At 37.7% G+C, this 17459-nt stretch overlaps 1 protein-coding gene across 7 annotated transcripts in view; it reads left to right on the forward strand.

Annotated features, from left to right (window-relative positions):
- Positions 1–17459, forward strand: part of dmxl1 (Dmx-like 1) — a 223220-nt gene that overhangs the window by 90628 nt on the left and 115133 nt on the right. For 5 of the 7 annotated variants that reach the window (XM_060837582.1, XM_060837607.1, XM_060837591.1 and 2 more), the window contains 7 exons: positions 1763–2001; positions 2471–3167; positions 5641–5762; positions 6318–6407; positions 9981–10104; positions 14986–15105; positions 16940–17149. In XM_060837582.1, coding sequence (XP_060693565.1) covers positions 1763–2001; positions 2471–3167; positions 5641–5762; positions 6318–6407; positions 9981–10104; positions 14986–15105; positions 16940–17149 — 1602 coding nt within the window. The remainder of the gene's footprint in view (positions 1–1762; positions 2002–2470; positions 3168–5640; positions 5763–6317; positions 6408–9980; positions 10105–14985; positions 15106–16939; positions 17150–17459) is intronic. The other 2 variants (XM_060837599.1, XM_060837615.1) reach the window with 2 other exon arrangements.

Raw genomic sequence — 17459 nt, forward strand, 5'->3', positions numbered from 1 at the left:
TAGACAGAGAACACAGGGGGCTAACACTTTCAACATATTGTCTAGCTATCGCCGTTGTTAGCCGCTAACCCGAGAATGCAACTTTAAAAAGAAGGGTTTTGTGATTTACACATGAAAGAAGTGAAACTATCACTGTATTCTAACAGATGAAAGGCTTAACAGACAATCAATCTTTCAATGTATAATTTCAGTTACATCACACTGCAAATTTTTGCTATAAATTCTGTTACGATCGAGCCCTCCACCTTCACCTGATGAAGGAGCGTTGCTCCGAAAGCTAATGTGCTTCCAATTAAACCTGTTGGACTATAACCTGGTGTTGTGTGATTTTTAACTTTGCGCACCCCAGTCCAACACCGGCATCTCCAAATCATGACTAATTAAACTCTTGTTTTAAACACCTCCAGTAGATAACCTGAATCCCAAGAATTCAAGCCAAGCTTCTGAAAGTTAATCATGCTTAAACAATGATATGATTCTGGAGAACCTGCTATACTAACTCCAAAATTAGCCAAATTGAAAAATGCTGCAAATTCATAAAAGTCCATGTAAAAAAAATTGGTAACCAATGCAATTTTGGCTGTGTCTCCTTATTCACAATATGATTAGTATAGCTGTGTCTGAATTTGTATTGAAATAAATCTTTTTTTAAAAAACATGACTCCAGAACATTCCACATATAGGCCTCTCCAAAAGCTCCATGAACACAACTCAGTTTAAATAAAACTCTCCTCCACAATTAAAAATCTCTTTAGTGATGCTAAAAAAAACTATTCTAGATATTTAATTGAGACGAAAGAAAAATGAGCAGACCAAATGTAAACCTCTCCAAATGGTCCGTTAAGAGAACTTGGTTTGAAAATAAAGACCATACTTTTTGGGGGGTGGGGGGGGGGGGGGGTTGTGTTTTTGACTATAAAGGATCCAAAAAAAAATCTTATACAATTGAAACGTAATAACTAAGACATCTTGAAATAAGAACTGTAGACCTTTCTGAAAATTGTCAACACAACTTGGTTCGAAAACAAAATGGCATGCTTCCTTTATGAATCAAAAAATTAATCAAAACAAAAAGCTTATTACTAAAATGTAATAACTATAAGAAATCTTAAAGTAAATCTAGAAGTAACCCTTGAAATCTCAGGAGTAGCAGCAAGATCCACACTACTCAGTCCCCTCTTTTAAGTTTAACATTGAGACTGGAGTCCATTAAATTTGTCTTGTTGTAAAATTATTCTTGGCTTGCTTGACTGCAATTCAGTTTGTTTCATAGCACTTTAAAACTTTGTTTGGTGCAACACCTCTCCAAAAAAACTTTTGCCTGATTTAACGAAGTTGCCAATCAGACGTCATTTAACTTCCTATCTGTTTCATTCAAGCCCCTGTGCTTCACCATATGGTTTAAGAATTGCCTTAAATGTATTATATTAGCTTATATGTTTTATGGAAGATTTCTATATATCTGTGTACAAACCACCCTAGGTTGAGCAGTGTTTGTCATGAACAGAAAATCTCCCTGTTTAACAGAAGTCAAAGCATGTCTTCTATTTGAATTGTGCATTTTCTCTTATTTAAATTGCTCAAAATAGTATTAAAAGGTATGTCTAATTCTGTAAATTTGAATTACAGATGTACAGTTCATAAGATTTGAAGTAATGTCTGCATTATAGCTATTAAATACTTAATCATACTAGGATGTAACTGCTTACCATTAGCTTTTCATAAATTGAAGCTCTGTTCCTCCCTTCATTCCTTTCTACAGACATTGATGAAGGCAATGAATATCATAAAGGATTTATGCAATCTGTACTTTCAGACAGAAGTAATGGAGAAAAGACCTCATCAGCTGTCATGATTGATCATAAAATTGAAGTGCTGTTAGCAGAATGGAACAAGAATGCAGACATGCTCTTCAGTATCCACCCCATAGATGGATCCTTACTGGTGTGGCATGTTGACTGGCTTGATGAGTATCAGCCCGGGATGTTTCGACAAGTGCAGGTTAAACACCATTCTGCTTCTGACTATTGTGTTCAGTGAACTTGGTTTCCAATTTCTGAAATTGAATTGTGTCGTGTAAAATGAATTTACCCTATATTTTCTTCCAAGAACAGTGAAATCCAAAAATTGAATGGTCAGAAGTAAGTTCTGATTTTAAAGTCATAAGTCATTCTGCCTGAATGAGAGAATCTAGTGTTGCTGTGGGAATCTAGGTGCACCAGAATGAATTATTTAGGAAGTATTGGAAAGGGTATCTTCAAGGAATTTGATTTTTTTTCCCAGTTTCTTGCAAGATGCTGAAAGCTTGAACAGCTGTGAGTTCTATGACAATCCTTTCATTTGTTTCTTATCAAGTAATTATTGTAATAATGTTGCAGATTTCAAAATAAACATTGTTGAATCTCTTTTAAATAAGCAAATAAGATGATTGTTATTTGTACTACTTGAAAATGTGTATTTTGTTTTCTAGGTTTCATTTGCCTCTAGAATTCCTGTGGCATTCCCCACTGGAGATGCAAACTCTCTCAGCAAGAGTATTGTTATGTATGCCTGTACAAAAAACGTAGATCTTGCTATTCAGCAAGGGAAACTGAAGCCACCAGGCATGACTCATTCCACATCTGGCATGTTAATCTCTGCTGGTCAAAATAAATCATCTGGTAGTTTAAAGCTCAGCATCTTCACACCTAATGTGCTCATGATTTCAAAACATGCAGATGGATCCCTGAATCAATGGGCTGTCAGTTTTGCAGAAGAGTCTGCATTTTCAACTGTCCTTGGTGTATCTCACAAGTCACGTTACTGTGGTCATCGCTTTCATCTCAATGATTTAGCTTGTCATTCGGTTTTGCCATTACTGCTGACTACTTCCTACCACAATGCAATACGGACACCAGATGATGGAAATCTGCACGATGAAAGCAGGAGTTTTCACTCCTTACAATGTTGTAGTTCAGTATCTAGAAACAAGAGAAACATTGGTACAGCAGCAGTGTTCCAGGATTCCAATGCAATATATAGTGAACTAATTCTTTGGCGAGTAGATCCAGTTGGGCCTTTATCGTATTCTGGAGGGGTATCGGAGTTGGCCAGAATCAATTCTCTCCATGTTTCAGCTTTTTCAAATGTGGCTTGGCTACCAACTTTAATCCCAAGTTACTGTCTAGGTAAGAATTATGTTTTTAATGTTGATTCAAAGGATGGTGACTTCGTGAGCTGGTATGGTATTTATTACCCATTCCTAATTTTCCTTGAGAAGGTAGTGATGAGTTGTCACCTTGAACTGCAAGTCAGTTCGGTGTAAGTATGCCCTTAATGCTGTGAGGCAGAGCATTCAAGGATTTGACCAGCAGCAGTGAAGGAACAACAATATATTTCTAAGTCTTGATGAAGAGGATAATGAAGGTGATGCATGTTTTGAGACCTCAAATGAAAGTTAGTTTTTCCAAATGTGGCTTCTTAGCTGTTAGAACCTAGATGGGATATGTGAACTAATTCTGTGGTACCTAGATTCTGTCGGGTCATTGTTGTACTCATTCTTGTGTCCCGTTGCAAGTTCTAACTTTATTTTGCCACAAATTCTAATAGCCGTGATTTGCATTTTGTAAATAGTTATGGTGAATGTTCAATCTTTATAAAGGTCTTAGCAGTTGCCAAAACTATTTTGTGTAATAATGCACACAAGAAACTTGGTGTCTTTACTTTTACTGTTCTCCTATTCACATTAATATCCCCCTACTTCCAATTTGACATTGCTTCAATTCTGCATCCTGGTGAAACTGTCGCTTTTGTTACAATTTGAGATGAGAGCACTGCACTGTCTGTCCGTAGCCCCATTCCTCTGCAGGTCACAACCAGAATTTAATAGTTTTACATGGTTCCTAATGTGACCAATTGTGCTTGTTCTGCATTAATCTTCGAATAAAAAGATCCATTGGCCAAATTTACTAATAAACACAAAATTATTGATTTATTATCAAAAAAGTGTGTTTGTCATTTGGAAGTTTTCCCCTCTAAATAACCCCAAGACACATGCAAACATGAATTTCACTCTACAAATTTGGAAGAAAACCTTTTTGACAAATAAACCATTGCTGTGAACAACAAATATGAACACAGAACAAGAGAAGCCAACTCAGCCTTTTGAGCCTGCTCCAACATTGAGCATGATCATGGCTGAAATGATTTTTAGTCTTAACTCTCCATTCCTGCATTCCTCAATAATTTTTCATCTTGATAATCAAGACTCTATCTATCTCTGCCTTAAGTATTTAAAGATTCAGTATCCATTGCTTTCAAACAACTCCAATAAATTAGTTTAAACATGACTTCCCTGTGACAAAGCCATGTTGGGACTGCCTGATTACCTTAAACCTATTCAAGTGCACTGCTACAACGCTTATTTCTTCTTACAATTCTTGAAGAGAGAAAATGTTTTGCTTCACCTGTCTTAAATGAACAGTCCCTTATTTTTAAACTGTGACACTTAATTTTAGATTCCCCCACCAGAGGAAACATCTGTCCCATATCAATCCAGTCAAGCCTCCTCACTATCTCGTATGTTTCTTAAGTCACCTCTGACTTCGAAGTTCCAGAGGATGCAGATCATTTTATTCAAGGTATTCATTTAATAAACCTTCTCTGAATTGCTTCCAAAGCATTAATATTCTTCCGTAGGTCAGTACTGTACACAGTACTCCAGATGCGATCCCACCAAATCCTAGATAACTGAAGTGTAACCTCCTCACAAAAAAATGTTACATTATTAACTTTCCTGATTAGTTGCTATACTTGCACGTAAATGTTCTGCAATTCATGCTCTAGGGCACCCAGATCTTGCTGCATTTGTGTTCTGCAGCCTCTCACCAATTAGATAATATGCCTTTTTAATCGCTTCCAAAATGGGCAATTTTACATTTTCCCAGGTTATACTCCATTTGCCAGATCTTTGCCCACCCCCACAATCTAACTCTATCCCTTTGTAAGTTTATATCCTCTTCATAACTTGTTTTCCTACCTATCTTTGCATCATCAGCAAATCTGCTTACCAAACTTTTGGTCCCTTTATTTGAATTATTTATGTAAAGTGTAAAGAGTTGAGGCCCTTGCATCAACAGCTGAAGCACATCATTTGACATCCTATCAGCTTGAAAAAGACCCATTTATTCCACTCTGTGTGCTTCCTGATAGGCAGCTAATTTTCCTGATGAAGGGCTTATGCCCGAAACGTCAAATTTCCTGTTCCTTGGATGATGCCTGACCTGCGCTTTTCCAGCAACACATTTTCAGCAACTTTCTGTGCATGCCAACATTAACCCCCACATGATAACTTGTTGATTTCAGCAATGTTCTTTGATGTGGCAACTTACATGTTTTCTGAAATTCCAATACAATACCTCCACTGGTTTCCCTTTATTCACAGTTGAAGTTACTTTTAAGAACAACTCCAATAAATTAGTTTAAACATGACTTCCCTACGACAAAGCTATGTTGGGTCTGCCTGATTACCTTGAACCTATTCAAGTGCGCTACTACAACGCTTTTTTCTTAAAGATTTTACTCTTTGGTGCAGTCATCTTTTCCACTCAGTAAATTTGTGGATGCTTCAGTAACCTGATTGAAATTTGTTATTATTTTCAGGTGCATATTGCAATTCTCCTAGTGCTTGCTTTGTGGCAAGTGATGGTCATTATTTGAGATTATATCAAGCTGTTATTGATGCCAAAAAGCTTTTAAGTGAGCTTTCCAATCCAGAAATCGCTGTAAGTAAAAGTTTCCTTGTGCTCAATGCTCTTTGAGTATTACAAATATTAATTTCTCCTGAAGTAACTTTTTTTTCAGTACATAAAGTTTCTGGGCATATTTTGCTACATTTTGTGTGTATTTTAGCATGTTCAATTTTCGTGGCGTGCCGTAGATGCTGTTGATATTTGCTATTCTACCTACCAACATACTTTGCACAAAGATGCTGAACTTGAACTCAACTTGCTCAGCAATCCTTGAAGGAATTGAATACACTTTTTTTATTTGATCTTAAGTGTATATTTTGTGAACATGTTCATCAACAAATCATTCTTTGAGGGAGGATGAACAAGAAAATTCTGATATTTTGATAGTAGCAGTTTCTTTTCCCTTCTACATGGTAGAGATTTGTACGTAATAGATTTGTGCCTACAGGGATTTTTGATAACTGGTGCAATGTTGTATGTAACCATATTTATGTACATTTTTCGCTTTAAACAGCTGTTTCATTTGAAATTGTGTCAAAAGGCAGCATTTTGAACAATAATTCTCCTGTTTTTCATATGTTGTCACAGAAGTTTGTTGGAGAGGTATTCAATATTGTAAGCCAGCAGTCAACAGCAAGACCAGGCTGCATAATAGAATTGGATGCAATCACTGAGCTTGTAAGTAGCTTTTTTTAACAAAATTCTTTCATTAGACGGTTGCTAACCGTGACAACATGCGTTACCTATACCAAATTACCTTTGATAAGTTTATGGGGTGCACAGTGGCACAGTAGTTAGCACTGCTGCCTCACAGCGTCAGAGACCCAGGTTCAATTCCCACCTCAGGCAACTGTCTGTGTGGAGTTTGCACATTCTCCCTGTGTCTGTGTGGGTTTCCTCCCACAGTCCAAAAATATACAGGTTTGGTGAATTGGCTATGCTAAATTGCCTGTAGTGTTGGGTGAAGGGGTAAATGTAGGGGAATGGGTCTGGGTGGGTTGCTCTTCAGAGGGTTGGTGTGGACTTGTTGGGCCGAAGGGCCTGCTTCCACACTAAAGTAATCTAATCTAATCTAATCTAAGTTGGTGGTGAGCCAGTGCCGAGAACTGCAGTCCATGTAACATAGAGTCACCTACAGTCCTGTTAAGTATGCAGTCCCATTAACTCCAAGATTTTGACACAGCAGCATATGCGAACAGTAACATGGCTCCAGTCCAGGAAGTTGTGTTGCTTGGAAGGGCCCTTGCAGGTTATAATGTTCTCGTCCATTTATCACCTTTGTTCTTCTGGGCAGCAGAGGTCACTGGTAAGGAAGGTGCCTTTAAAGGGGTCTAGATGATTTATCGGAGTGCATCTTGTAAATGGTACATGCTGCTGCTACTGTGCATTGGTGATGAAAGAAATGAGTGTTTTAAGGTGACTATTGCCAATCAAATGTATTCCTTTGCCCAGTTAAGCTTCTTGATTGTTATTGGAATTGATGGCTCCAGACTAGTGAACAGTATTCCGTCACATTCGTGACTTATGCATTGTAGATAGGAGAAAGTGAGGACTACAGATGTTGGAGATCGGGGTCAAAAGGTATGGTGCTGGAAAAGCACAGCTGGTCAGGCAGCATCCGGGGAGCAGGAGAGTTGACATTTCAAGCATAAGCTCTTCATCAGGAATGTCCTGATGAGCTTATGAAGAGAATTTATCAGGGCTGTACGGTTCTGGAACTGAAGTGGCAGTGTAAACAAGGTCTTTGAATATTTTTAAGGCAGAGATAGATTGTTTTTACAAAAAGGAGTCAGGAGTTATTGGTGGTGGATGGTAATATGGAATTTGAAATAAAATGATGTGAACCATATTGAATGGTGGAACAGGATCGTTGGGTTTAATGTCCTCCTTATTCTCCTGTTTCATCCATTCGTATGTTTGTGATTATGCTCGAAACATCGACTACTGTTCCTCGGATGCTGCCTGACTGGCAGAGCCTATCCAACACCACACTTTTTGACTGGCGCCTTGTAGGTGGTGGACAAGTATTGAGGAGACTCATCGCAGATTTTCTCAGCTCCCACCTGTTCTTGTATCTACAAAGGCTGACCCAGATGAGTTTCAGCTCAATGTTGAGTCATAGAATGTTGCAAGCAGGGAAGTTTAGCAGTGTAATGCCATTGAATGTCAAGAGGAGATGGTTCAATACTGTGTTGCTGGACATGGTTATTGCCCAGCATACATGTGGTATGATTGTCACTTGTCAGCCCAGACCTGAATATTGTTCACATCTTGTTGAATGTGAACCTGGACAGCTTTGGTCCATTTTTTCGCTACTTCTAGTGTTTTGCATTTGTATTGCTGTGATAATTATGCAAAGGCAGGTTTCTGTGTATGTAACATAATGGCACAACCACGTCCTATCCCAAAGTGTTTTGCAGCCAATGAACCTTTGAAATGTAGTCGCTGTTGTAATGCAGGAACTGCAACAAGCAATTGGGACATTGGTGTTTTTTTTGAGCAAAATCAGTATGAGAATTACCAGAGATTATGCTTCATAAGATAAGAGATAAATAGTGGTCAGATACTAAGGAAAAGTTCCTTGTTCTACGAAATGTTGCCATGTGATCTTTTGCATCCACCAGATAGAGCAGAGACATCGTTGAAGTAACACATTCAAAATAGAATATCTTCAGCAGTGTTGCATTCTGTTCATGCTACACAGGGATGTCAACTGAGGTATATACTTTTGATCCTGGAATTGGTTATATTCTAGTATTTCAGGCAAGAGTGCAAAAAGCTGAATGACAATTAGTGTTTTAACATCGTATCATACCCCATTCTGAATTTAATTGAGCACAGAAATGGATATGGTAATTTGGGCAGCTATCAATTTTTTTCTTAACTTCTCAAATACAAATAAAGGGGTTAATTTATCATATCATCCAGGTATCCAGAAACTGTTGTCTTTTCTAGGTCTTGTTCTCTCAATGCAGTGGACAGTGTCTGGGGAAGGATCAAGCAACTGTTCATGGTCAAGCTCCTCTTGGAAGTAGGAAGGCATTGTTATTGATAATTGGAACAAGTATAATTGCCAATAGTTGAGGCTAGCCATTAATTGTCTATCAAACATCGTTGCTCCTTTGAGTTCGAGTTTCAATTACAAGACAGACTGGCACAGAAAGTGACAAAGTAAACTCTGCAATCTGGGCCTAATGCTTCATGGGATATCCTGCCCTACTTGTCCATAAATTTGTCAGTTTTGGCTTGTTCAGTTCCATGGACTCATACTTTGAATCATTCTTGAATAAAGAGAAGTGCGACAATAACTGGTGCCAGTTTGATATTCCCATCTCCTTTTAGTTCAGTGAATGGATACCACCCGTGCTTCACTGTAATGCTGTTTGTTCTAGGATCAGATAAGCTCTACTGATCAGCTGCCACAGAAATGCTTGTCAACTTTACACCAAGACAGTCCATCATAATGACCTCATAGCTTTTGAAAAGTTATCTTAAAACTTCATTTGCATAGTGGATACTACATGCACATATTAGAGAAAAATACAAAAATAGCATACAGCTATCTTGAATTTTTTTTAGAGTTTGCCGTTTGAGAAACAAGAATAGTTTTGCTTGATGCTGGGGGAGTACATATTTGTGTAGTCAGAAGGCAGTGATGTCAAAACAGACAGAAGAGAGATTCTAAATAGTACTGCTCAGTAGAGTCAAGAACGTATTCCATCAGTTTTTAAGCTAAAATACTGGGTTTTGTTGAGTGTCAAAACAACAGATATAAATTTGAATATGATATGATAAACTTCCTAGGTTCAGCCTTGACCCTTTGGTAGCCATCACGCCCAAGTCAGAAGGTTCACTCTTTTCACCAGACATCCAAAATGTCGGCCAAACTTTAGATCCTTACTATTATTTTACGTTTCAGATGAGCTGTTAAACCAAGTTTCCTCTTGCCATATTGGAAAGCCCTGAGATGATTTGGTTGTACTCTCCACAGTAGAACAGGCAGTTCTCCTAGTATTCTACTCAATATTTATCAGTAAACTAATATCCCTGAATCCAGATAACCTGATCAATATCACATGCAAGTTGGAAGGCCCTTGTATGCACATTCACTAGACTTCGTAAGAAGAGACTGCACTTGAAACTGACTTCATTGCCTGTAAAATACTTTGACATCCCAAGGTTATGAAACTGTTACAAAATAAATCAATGTCATATTGTTATTTACTTACTTGGTCATTGGCTTTGTTTTAGTATGGGAAAGAGACTCAGTTACTTCACGTCTTTAAGGAGGATTTTATATCAGTTAATCAACCCAAGAAAATGCAGCAAAAGGAAGGACAGACTTCCAATGAAACCAGTCCACAACAGGAAGCAGGTATAAATTCTTCAATGCAAATGCGCTTTTCAAAATGATAACAATTTACATGGAATGCTTTATTAACTAAAATTATTTTTGACAGTGAAATAGTGATATTTCTTGTATTTTGTTATTTAATCGCACTAACAATTCCATGAAAATGTAATTTAACGTGCACTGTATCTGCACTACTTTTGACTGTTTATAGCATAATACTATCAATGTTGCGTTACTTCTATCATGTTAAGATACAAGTTTCCAAGGTTATTGTTTGATAGCAAACATTTCACCTATAGAAGTGTTAAATACAATAATTGCTAATATTTTGGTGCTTTGCTGTATTTTATTTTTTCTTCAGTGTTTTAATTTTCTTGTTTTTTTTTGTTACTTTTGCAAATTAGGTGTTCAAGTTTATTTTCGTTTCCAATTAACATTTATCAGTTTTGGCTCCAGCTGCATCTGTGGACAAAGCAGTTAACATTTTAAGTTGACAAGCAAGCTCAAGCCAGGGAGGAGATCAGACTAACATACTTCCCATGCTCACCCCTAGCCAAAAACCATGACCCTCATCATTCCCTCTTGGGCTTCCCCAACACAATGAAACCAATCATTTCTTCGTTTTTTTCCATCCTGTTCCCTTAGTCATGGACCCAGTCATTCCTCTCTTTACCTCCTCCAACACACCTGCATATTCTGTCGCTCTATTTGCCATGCCCCCACCACCACATCAACACAGCCTGTCCATTGTGACCCCTCAGGTCCAATTTGATTCCCATTTACAAGACTGTGTACGTTTTATGTGCGCATGCACAGTGTGGACTTTTGTACATGACATAACAATGTACACATTGCCATCTGAGCGTGTGTGTGCAGTCACCTCCAAATTCTGATGTGACCAAACACTGCTGAAAATTCTTCACTGTTGTTTGATCTGATCATTCTGTTATAAAACCTTCAAGGCATCTTGAAGCAAACCTGGAGAAAAGGCAAATGATACTTAAACAAGTCCGCAACCCAGGCACAATCTGTGTAGCAAAACAAATCACAAGTTTCAACATAGCCTTTCCTGTCTTTCTACTTGCTTGAAAGCAGATATATCCGTAATACTTTTCTGGTACTAGAGAAAGGTTATTGACCTGAAATGTTAACTCTTTTTTTTCTCTGTCTTTATGGCTGCTGACTCAGTGTGTTGAGTGTTTTCAGTATACAGTGTTTGGTTAAAATTACCAAATGCACAAAATTTGCTTTCGGTCAACAGAAACTAATGAAAACAACAAAAATGTATTATGTTTCCTATCTTCTTACAAAAGTCATATAATGGATGCGGTATGAACAGCCATTTACTTTGTCATGTCTCTGCAAGAAGAGTTCAACTAGTCCCACTCCCCAATGTAGTCCTCACAACCCTGCAATTTATTTTCTACCAAAGTAATTATCTTGTGAAATTTTCAAAGTAGCTCTTGAAATGACCTCCACCACTCAGCAGATCTTAACTACGCTCTGGATAGCAGAAGTTTCTCCTCGTGTCATTTCTTGTTTTACAAATGAACTTAAAGCAGTATTCCTCTGATTTTTGACTCATCACTGGGAACAGTTGCTCCCTAGCTGCTCCAACCAGGATTTCAAAAATCTGTGTTAAATCTCATCTCAACTATCACTTTCCCAAATTAAACAGCCCAGGCTTAACCAAATTATCCTTGATGTGGAGATGCCAGTGTTGGACTGGGACGGGCAAAGTTAAAAATCACACAACACAAGGTTATCCTCGTAACTGTGGTGTCTCAGCCCTCAAATCATTCTCATAACTATTTTCTGCACAGACTCAAATGTCTTCACATTCTCCCTCGTGTGTGCTGTCCTGACATAAACACAGTACTCTTCGAAGTTGATCTCTTGTTTCATGAAAGGATCACACAACTTTGCTTTTATACTTTTTGTCACTTTTACAAAGTCTATGATCCCATATTTGTAAACTGCTTTCTCATCTTTGCCTGCCACCTTTAATTTGTGTATCAGTAGCTCTTGTACCTCCTTCAGAATTGTCTTTTAGTTTTGTTGTCATTGCACATTCTTGAGTGCAGACTGCATCACTTCACACTTAATCTCATCTACTATTTTTCCATCCAGTCCACATAGTTGGAGCTACTCTTTTGAAATCTCTTTGGAGCTTTGTGACTTTAAAAGTTGTTTGATAAATAAATTAGCTGCTTTTTTGTTTGAATATTACTTAAGCTAGCTTTTTTCTTATCCCATATTCATTTGCTTAAATGTTAGTAATGAAATTGACCCTGACGTGCCTCAAGATGCCTTTGAAATTTACTAAGGTGTTTGTTTTTTTTTAATTTCCACAATGTAAACCTCTTTTTGAAATTATAATAGATTTTACAAGTCCAGTGTCCAGAATCTGCAATATTTGGAATAAAAACAAAATGCTGAAAATCCTGAACAGGCCAGGCAGCACTTATGGAGGGAGAAGAGTTAACATGTCAGCTCCATGATCTTTCAGTTCTTGGTTTGAAGCATTGACTTTATTTCTGTTTCTGTTACCTAATTTTACAATAAATCTAACTGGAAATTTCTGAGAAAAGGTAGTGATTCAAACAATAGTCACTTATCAACATAGTCCCATTTTAAAGTTCAATTTGGCATTTCAAGCACTCTAAGCAGCTCAGTGGATTGGAACTTGAACATTTGTTCCATCCATTAGTGATGCAGCGTTTCATGTAAATTATTTATTGCAATAATTCAGTTAATGATGCTTCAACAGCACCTTCCAAAATTGTAGCCTCCACCAACTAGGTGAACAAGGGCAGTAGATAAATGAGCATGTGAAACCTTGCAAGTTCTCCAAGTCACATAGCGTCCTAACTTGAAACCATATTACAATTTCTTCACTATTAAAATTTGTGAGCACACTTTCTAAGTGCAGTGTGTGTGTACCTTCACTGAATGCACTGAAACAGTTCATGGATGCTGCTCGCTACTGCCATCTTGGGGGCAATTTAAGAGTAAACCATAAATGTTGGCCTACCGATTAATTCCCACGTGTTAATGAATACAACTACAGTACTAAATATAAATACAAACAAAAACACATTGCTGGAAAATCTCAGTGGGTCTGACGTCATCTGTGGAGAGAAATCTGAGTTAAAGTTTCGGGTCAAGTGACCCTTCAGAACTAATAGTAGTTAGGAAAAGGATGGTAATTATAGGTTTCCATACAGAAGGTAAGGAGGAGGAACAGTAAACAACAGGAAAAAGAAATTGAGGAAAAGATTAGAGGCAGAGGGAGTTTAGAGATTAAAGGTTTCAAGAACAAAAGGCAAATGGAGTGGTAATAGTTCTGGAGAAGGGCATTGGTCCAAAGTATGTGTTAATGATGGAATACAGATCATCTTTGACTGAAAGCAAGAGTATGAAACAATATAGCACGGGTGGAGGGGAGAAGAACAAATATCAAAACAGCATATAGAGTTCATTCTGTGGAGCTGTTGAACACCATGTTGTCGGGAAGGCAGTAAAATGCCGAATCAGAAAATGAGACCCGAGCTTGCATGGACTTTGAATGCAAACCTGCAGCAGGCTGAGGACAGAACCATGAGAGTACAACAATGGCAAGCAGTGGGAAGGTTGAGGTTATGCTTGTAAACTGAACAAAGGTATTGTACCCAGTCTAATTTGGGAGACCAAAGGCAGAAGACTACAATGTGAGCAGCAGGTAGAGTTGATTGGATTGAAAGTAATACAAATAGTTCACTGCTTCAACTGACAGGACTGTTTGGAGCCTTAACCAGTGAGGGGGAAGACAATTTTTTTAAAAAATCAAGTGTTACACCACTGAACACACCACTTGACAGTTGGGGGTGATGAAGAAGCAGACCAGAGGTGTCATGGAATAAATGGTCCCTTTGGAATGCTAAAAGAGGAAGGAAATATGTGTTTGGTGATGCATCATGCTAGAAGTAGCGGGAAGAATGTATATTGGCAAAAATGGTCTTTCATGGATGTGGTTCCTATCGACCATAACGGTAGGAGTGGAGATCTTTGCTTAATGAAAGAGGAAGACCTTGCAAAAGGTAATATCAGAACAAACTTGATGGAGAGTGAGAATCTGGGAAAATAGAATGGAGTCCTTTTATAGGAGGAATGTGTGAGGAACTGTCATCAAGGTAACAGATTCGATGGCTTGTGATGAGTATAAGTAGGTAGTCTGCCCCAGAAAATGGGGACCAAGAAGTGTCTCAGAAGGAAAATGTCAGTTGCACTGGGAAGTTGAAAGTAAAATTGTTCAACCTATCCAGTTCTGAATGAACAGGATGTGGTGCACATTTAATCATGAGTACACTGGAGGGTGAGTTCTGGGAAGGGACTTGCGAACAGCTGAAACAAGGAAATTCCACATATCCCCAAGAGGTATGACTAAGGCCCATGCAGATACCCAAAGACACAGAAGTGCTAAGCTGACTGACAATCCTGGAAACACTGGTGTGATGGTTTGTGTCCAGGTGGGAAAAGAAGTGATGTTTAAAAATTGATGCTCTACCTCTGCAAAGTAGAGATCAGTATGCCATGCCATGGCATGTGGGTTGACGACAAAATCTCGTTCGATCTGAAAGAATAAAGTGCACCGAGTTTGAAAGGAGGTAAGTTAGAATGATTGAGAGGAACAGAAAATATTAAGGTGGTTGATGTCATGCAAACAGTGCTTCTTGAAAAGATTGAGAATGAGTAAAAATTTTGAAACAAAGCTCCAGGTTGGAGATGGATGAAAGGATCTGCTTAACAATGAATGGGAGTGGACTCCCGTCCAAAGATAATTCGTGTTTCTTTAACATTTGCTGACGAACTGTTCTCTAGATGAACAGATTATTTGAAGCACTGTTTATTGTTAATTTACAGAAGAACCACATGATGGCTTTTCAGAAAAATTCTTTTTGGTGGTCATTGAACATAAGCAGAACAACCGCTCAGTATTGCATATGTGGCACTTACACCTGAAATCTGATTCAATATCGGTTGGTAAGTTCAATGATAAGTTAAATTGCCATTAATATAGGCACTGAATGGAATTAACAAGTTCAACAAACCAAAGCAGATCTGAATTTCCATAGGAAGGTATTAGAATCATGTAACCTCTCAATACAGCAATTTTTGCGAGAGTGATAAAGTTTAGGTCATTCTTGAATGATTGAAGGATTTGTTCACTACTTCAAAAATTATGAATTTAGTAGCTTCTCTGAAACTTCAAAGGAAACCTCACCAACCTAAAGACATCATTTACCAATGTTGCAGTACCGATGTGCTCATTTTGTATCCACTTAATTTTTAATATCACTACTGTAATCTCTTTGTTTTCCGACTGTTTCAAATTACTTATCAAAGGACCTTTCATGGGAGATTTAGCAAGATTAGGTTATTTTCAAAACAAAAATGTAAAATTTAATTCCGTTAACCTGCAGGAATTGTCTGTCGGTGAAGCAGTTACAAGGAATCAAACTTGCATTTTGAATTTGTGTTTTGTGGGTCACTTAGAAAGGAAAATTTGTCATCTTATATTCACCAGTGAATTTGTTTTTCTGGATGAATACCATTACTATTATGTTGAGTGTCTTTTGTCTGTAATCACATTCTTCAAACTACAATCTCAGAACAGTCAAAACTAATAAACCCTTCTAGACTTTTGTTTCTTTAATGGTTCAGAATATATTATTTTCCAGAATATGATGGAATTACTGAGCACATGAAGCAGAAGAGACAGGTAGTTGGACATTTCAGGTGAATGAACCTTTGATTAGTAAAGAGTCCTCTTTCTTATAAAAAAGCTCAGGTGAAAATAGGGTTCACCCCCAATTATGTGCACTTGGAGACATATAAATGCCCAGACACACACTTTGAACGATTCAAGAAGCTGATTGACCACTTCTGTAGAGCATTTGGGGGAATAGGAGCAGGAAAATAGGAACACAAGTTTGCCTGTTCTCCATTAAGTATGATCATCCAACCCATTACCCAGTTTTCTCTCTCTCCCCCCATACCCTTTGATTTGTTTAGCCCTGAGAATGATATGTAACTGCTACTTGAAATCTTTCTTTGGCCTCAACTGCTTTCTCTGGCAAATATTTCTATAGGTTCAACGCTCTGAAGAAATATCTCCTCATCTCAGTCCTAATGGCCTATTCTATATCCTTCAACTGTGATCTCTGATTCTAGGCTTCTCGGTCATCAGGGACATTGTTCTTACGCTTACCCTATCTAGTCCTGTTAGAATCCTGTAAGCTTCTGAGATCCACCTGTGACCTCACTCTTCGAAACTTGTGTGAATATAGTCCTGATCCATTCTCTCTTCATGTGTTGGTTCTGCCATCCCAGAAATCAGTCTGATGAGAAATAAATGTTCACATCCCTTGAAAGAACTTTTAAAAATACTTAAAACTGGTAATTGGAGCAAGCACCAGAACTCTGGTCAAAGAAAAAAATGATTGGTACTACGGGTAGAGATCCACTTGCATCCTCATCACCACTTTGCTTTTTAAACTGGTGCAAACAAATGTGCAACTATTATGTAATTCAAAAATGCATTATTGGAATTTCCAGTTGATGCTGGGCCAGAATGTTGTTTTGAATGTTGAGGCGCTGTGGCAAAAACATAAACAGTACATTGACACAAATCTTGCTTGACAATTTTCACTTCTTCCTTGACCTTTGATCTGTTATGTACTGTACCCCATTTATCATATCCACTTCTGTTACACAGTATTTCCATGTTATGGTAGCAAATACAGTATAACTAGCACTTTGACAGTACTGTAAACTGCCAGCTGCCTAACTAATAAATAAAAATATTTTCTTTTAGATCATGCTACTGAAACTCCGTTGTTGCCTCCAGAGGAACAGAATGGCTTTGCCTCTGAGAAGTTACATTCTCCTTTCTTCAAAAAATACCAAGCTTGTAAAGCAAATTTGCAAAGCGCCAGTCGATTGGCACTGAGCTCAAAACGAGTTTATAGCCAAGAATTAGCTCTTCCAGAAGGAGTGGAAATCACTAGAGTTACTCCCTCTGCAGGTTAGTCTTTCATGATTTAAAATGCAGTCACTGTGAATTAGTTTAAATTTACTGTTTGAAATATTACTGCCAGAATTTGTACAGCTATATGCAAACAGTTCTATGCTTCAGTTGTGTCAATTTGCAAAGTTATTGCAACCAGAAATACATGTTGTATTATGCTTAATTCATTTGTTTGAGTTCAAGGTAAATTTGTATATCTTCATTTTACATGAAACAAAAACAAACATTGATGTTAAATCTGAACCAACAAGATGAGGATTTATAGCAGTACTATTAATGTCTGAAAAAGAATTTTAGACAAACATTT

Source organism: Hemiscyllium ocellatum, chromosome 2 (genome assembly GCF_020745735.1).
Source record: "Hemiscyllium ocellatum isolate sHemOce1 chromosome 2, sHemOce1.pat.X.cur, whole genome shotgun sequence".
In the NCBI taxonomy this organism is placed as follows: domain Eukaryota; kingdom Metazoa; phylum Chordata; class Chondrichthyes; order Orectolobiformes; family Hemiscylliidae; genus Hemiscyllium; species Hemiscyllium ocellatum.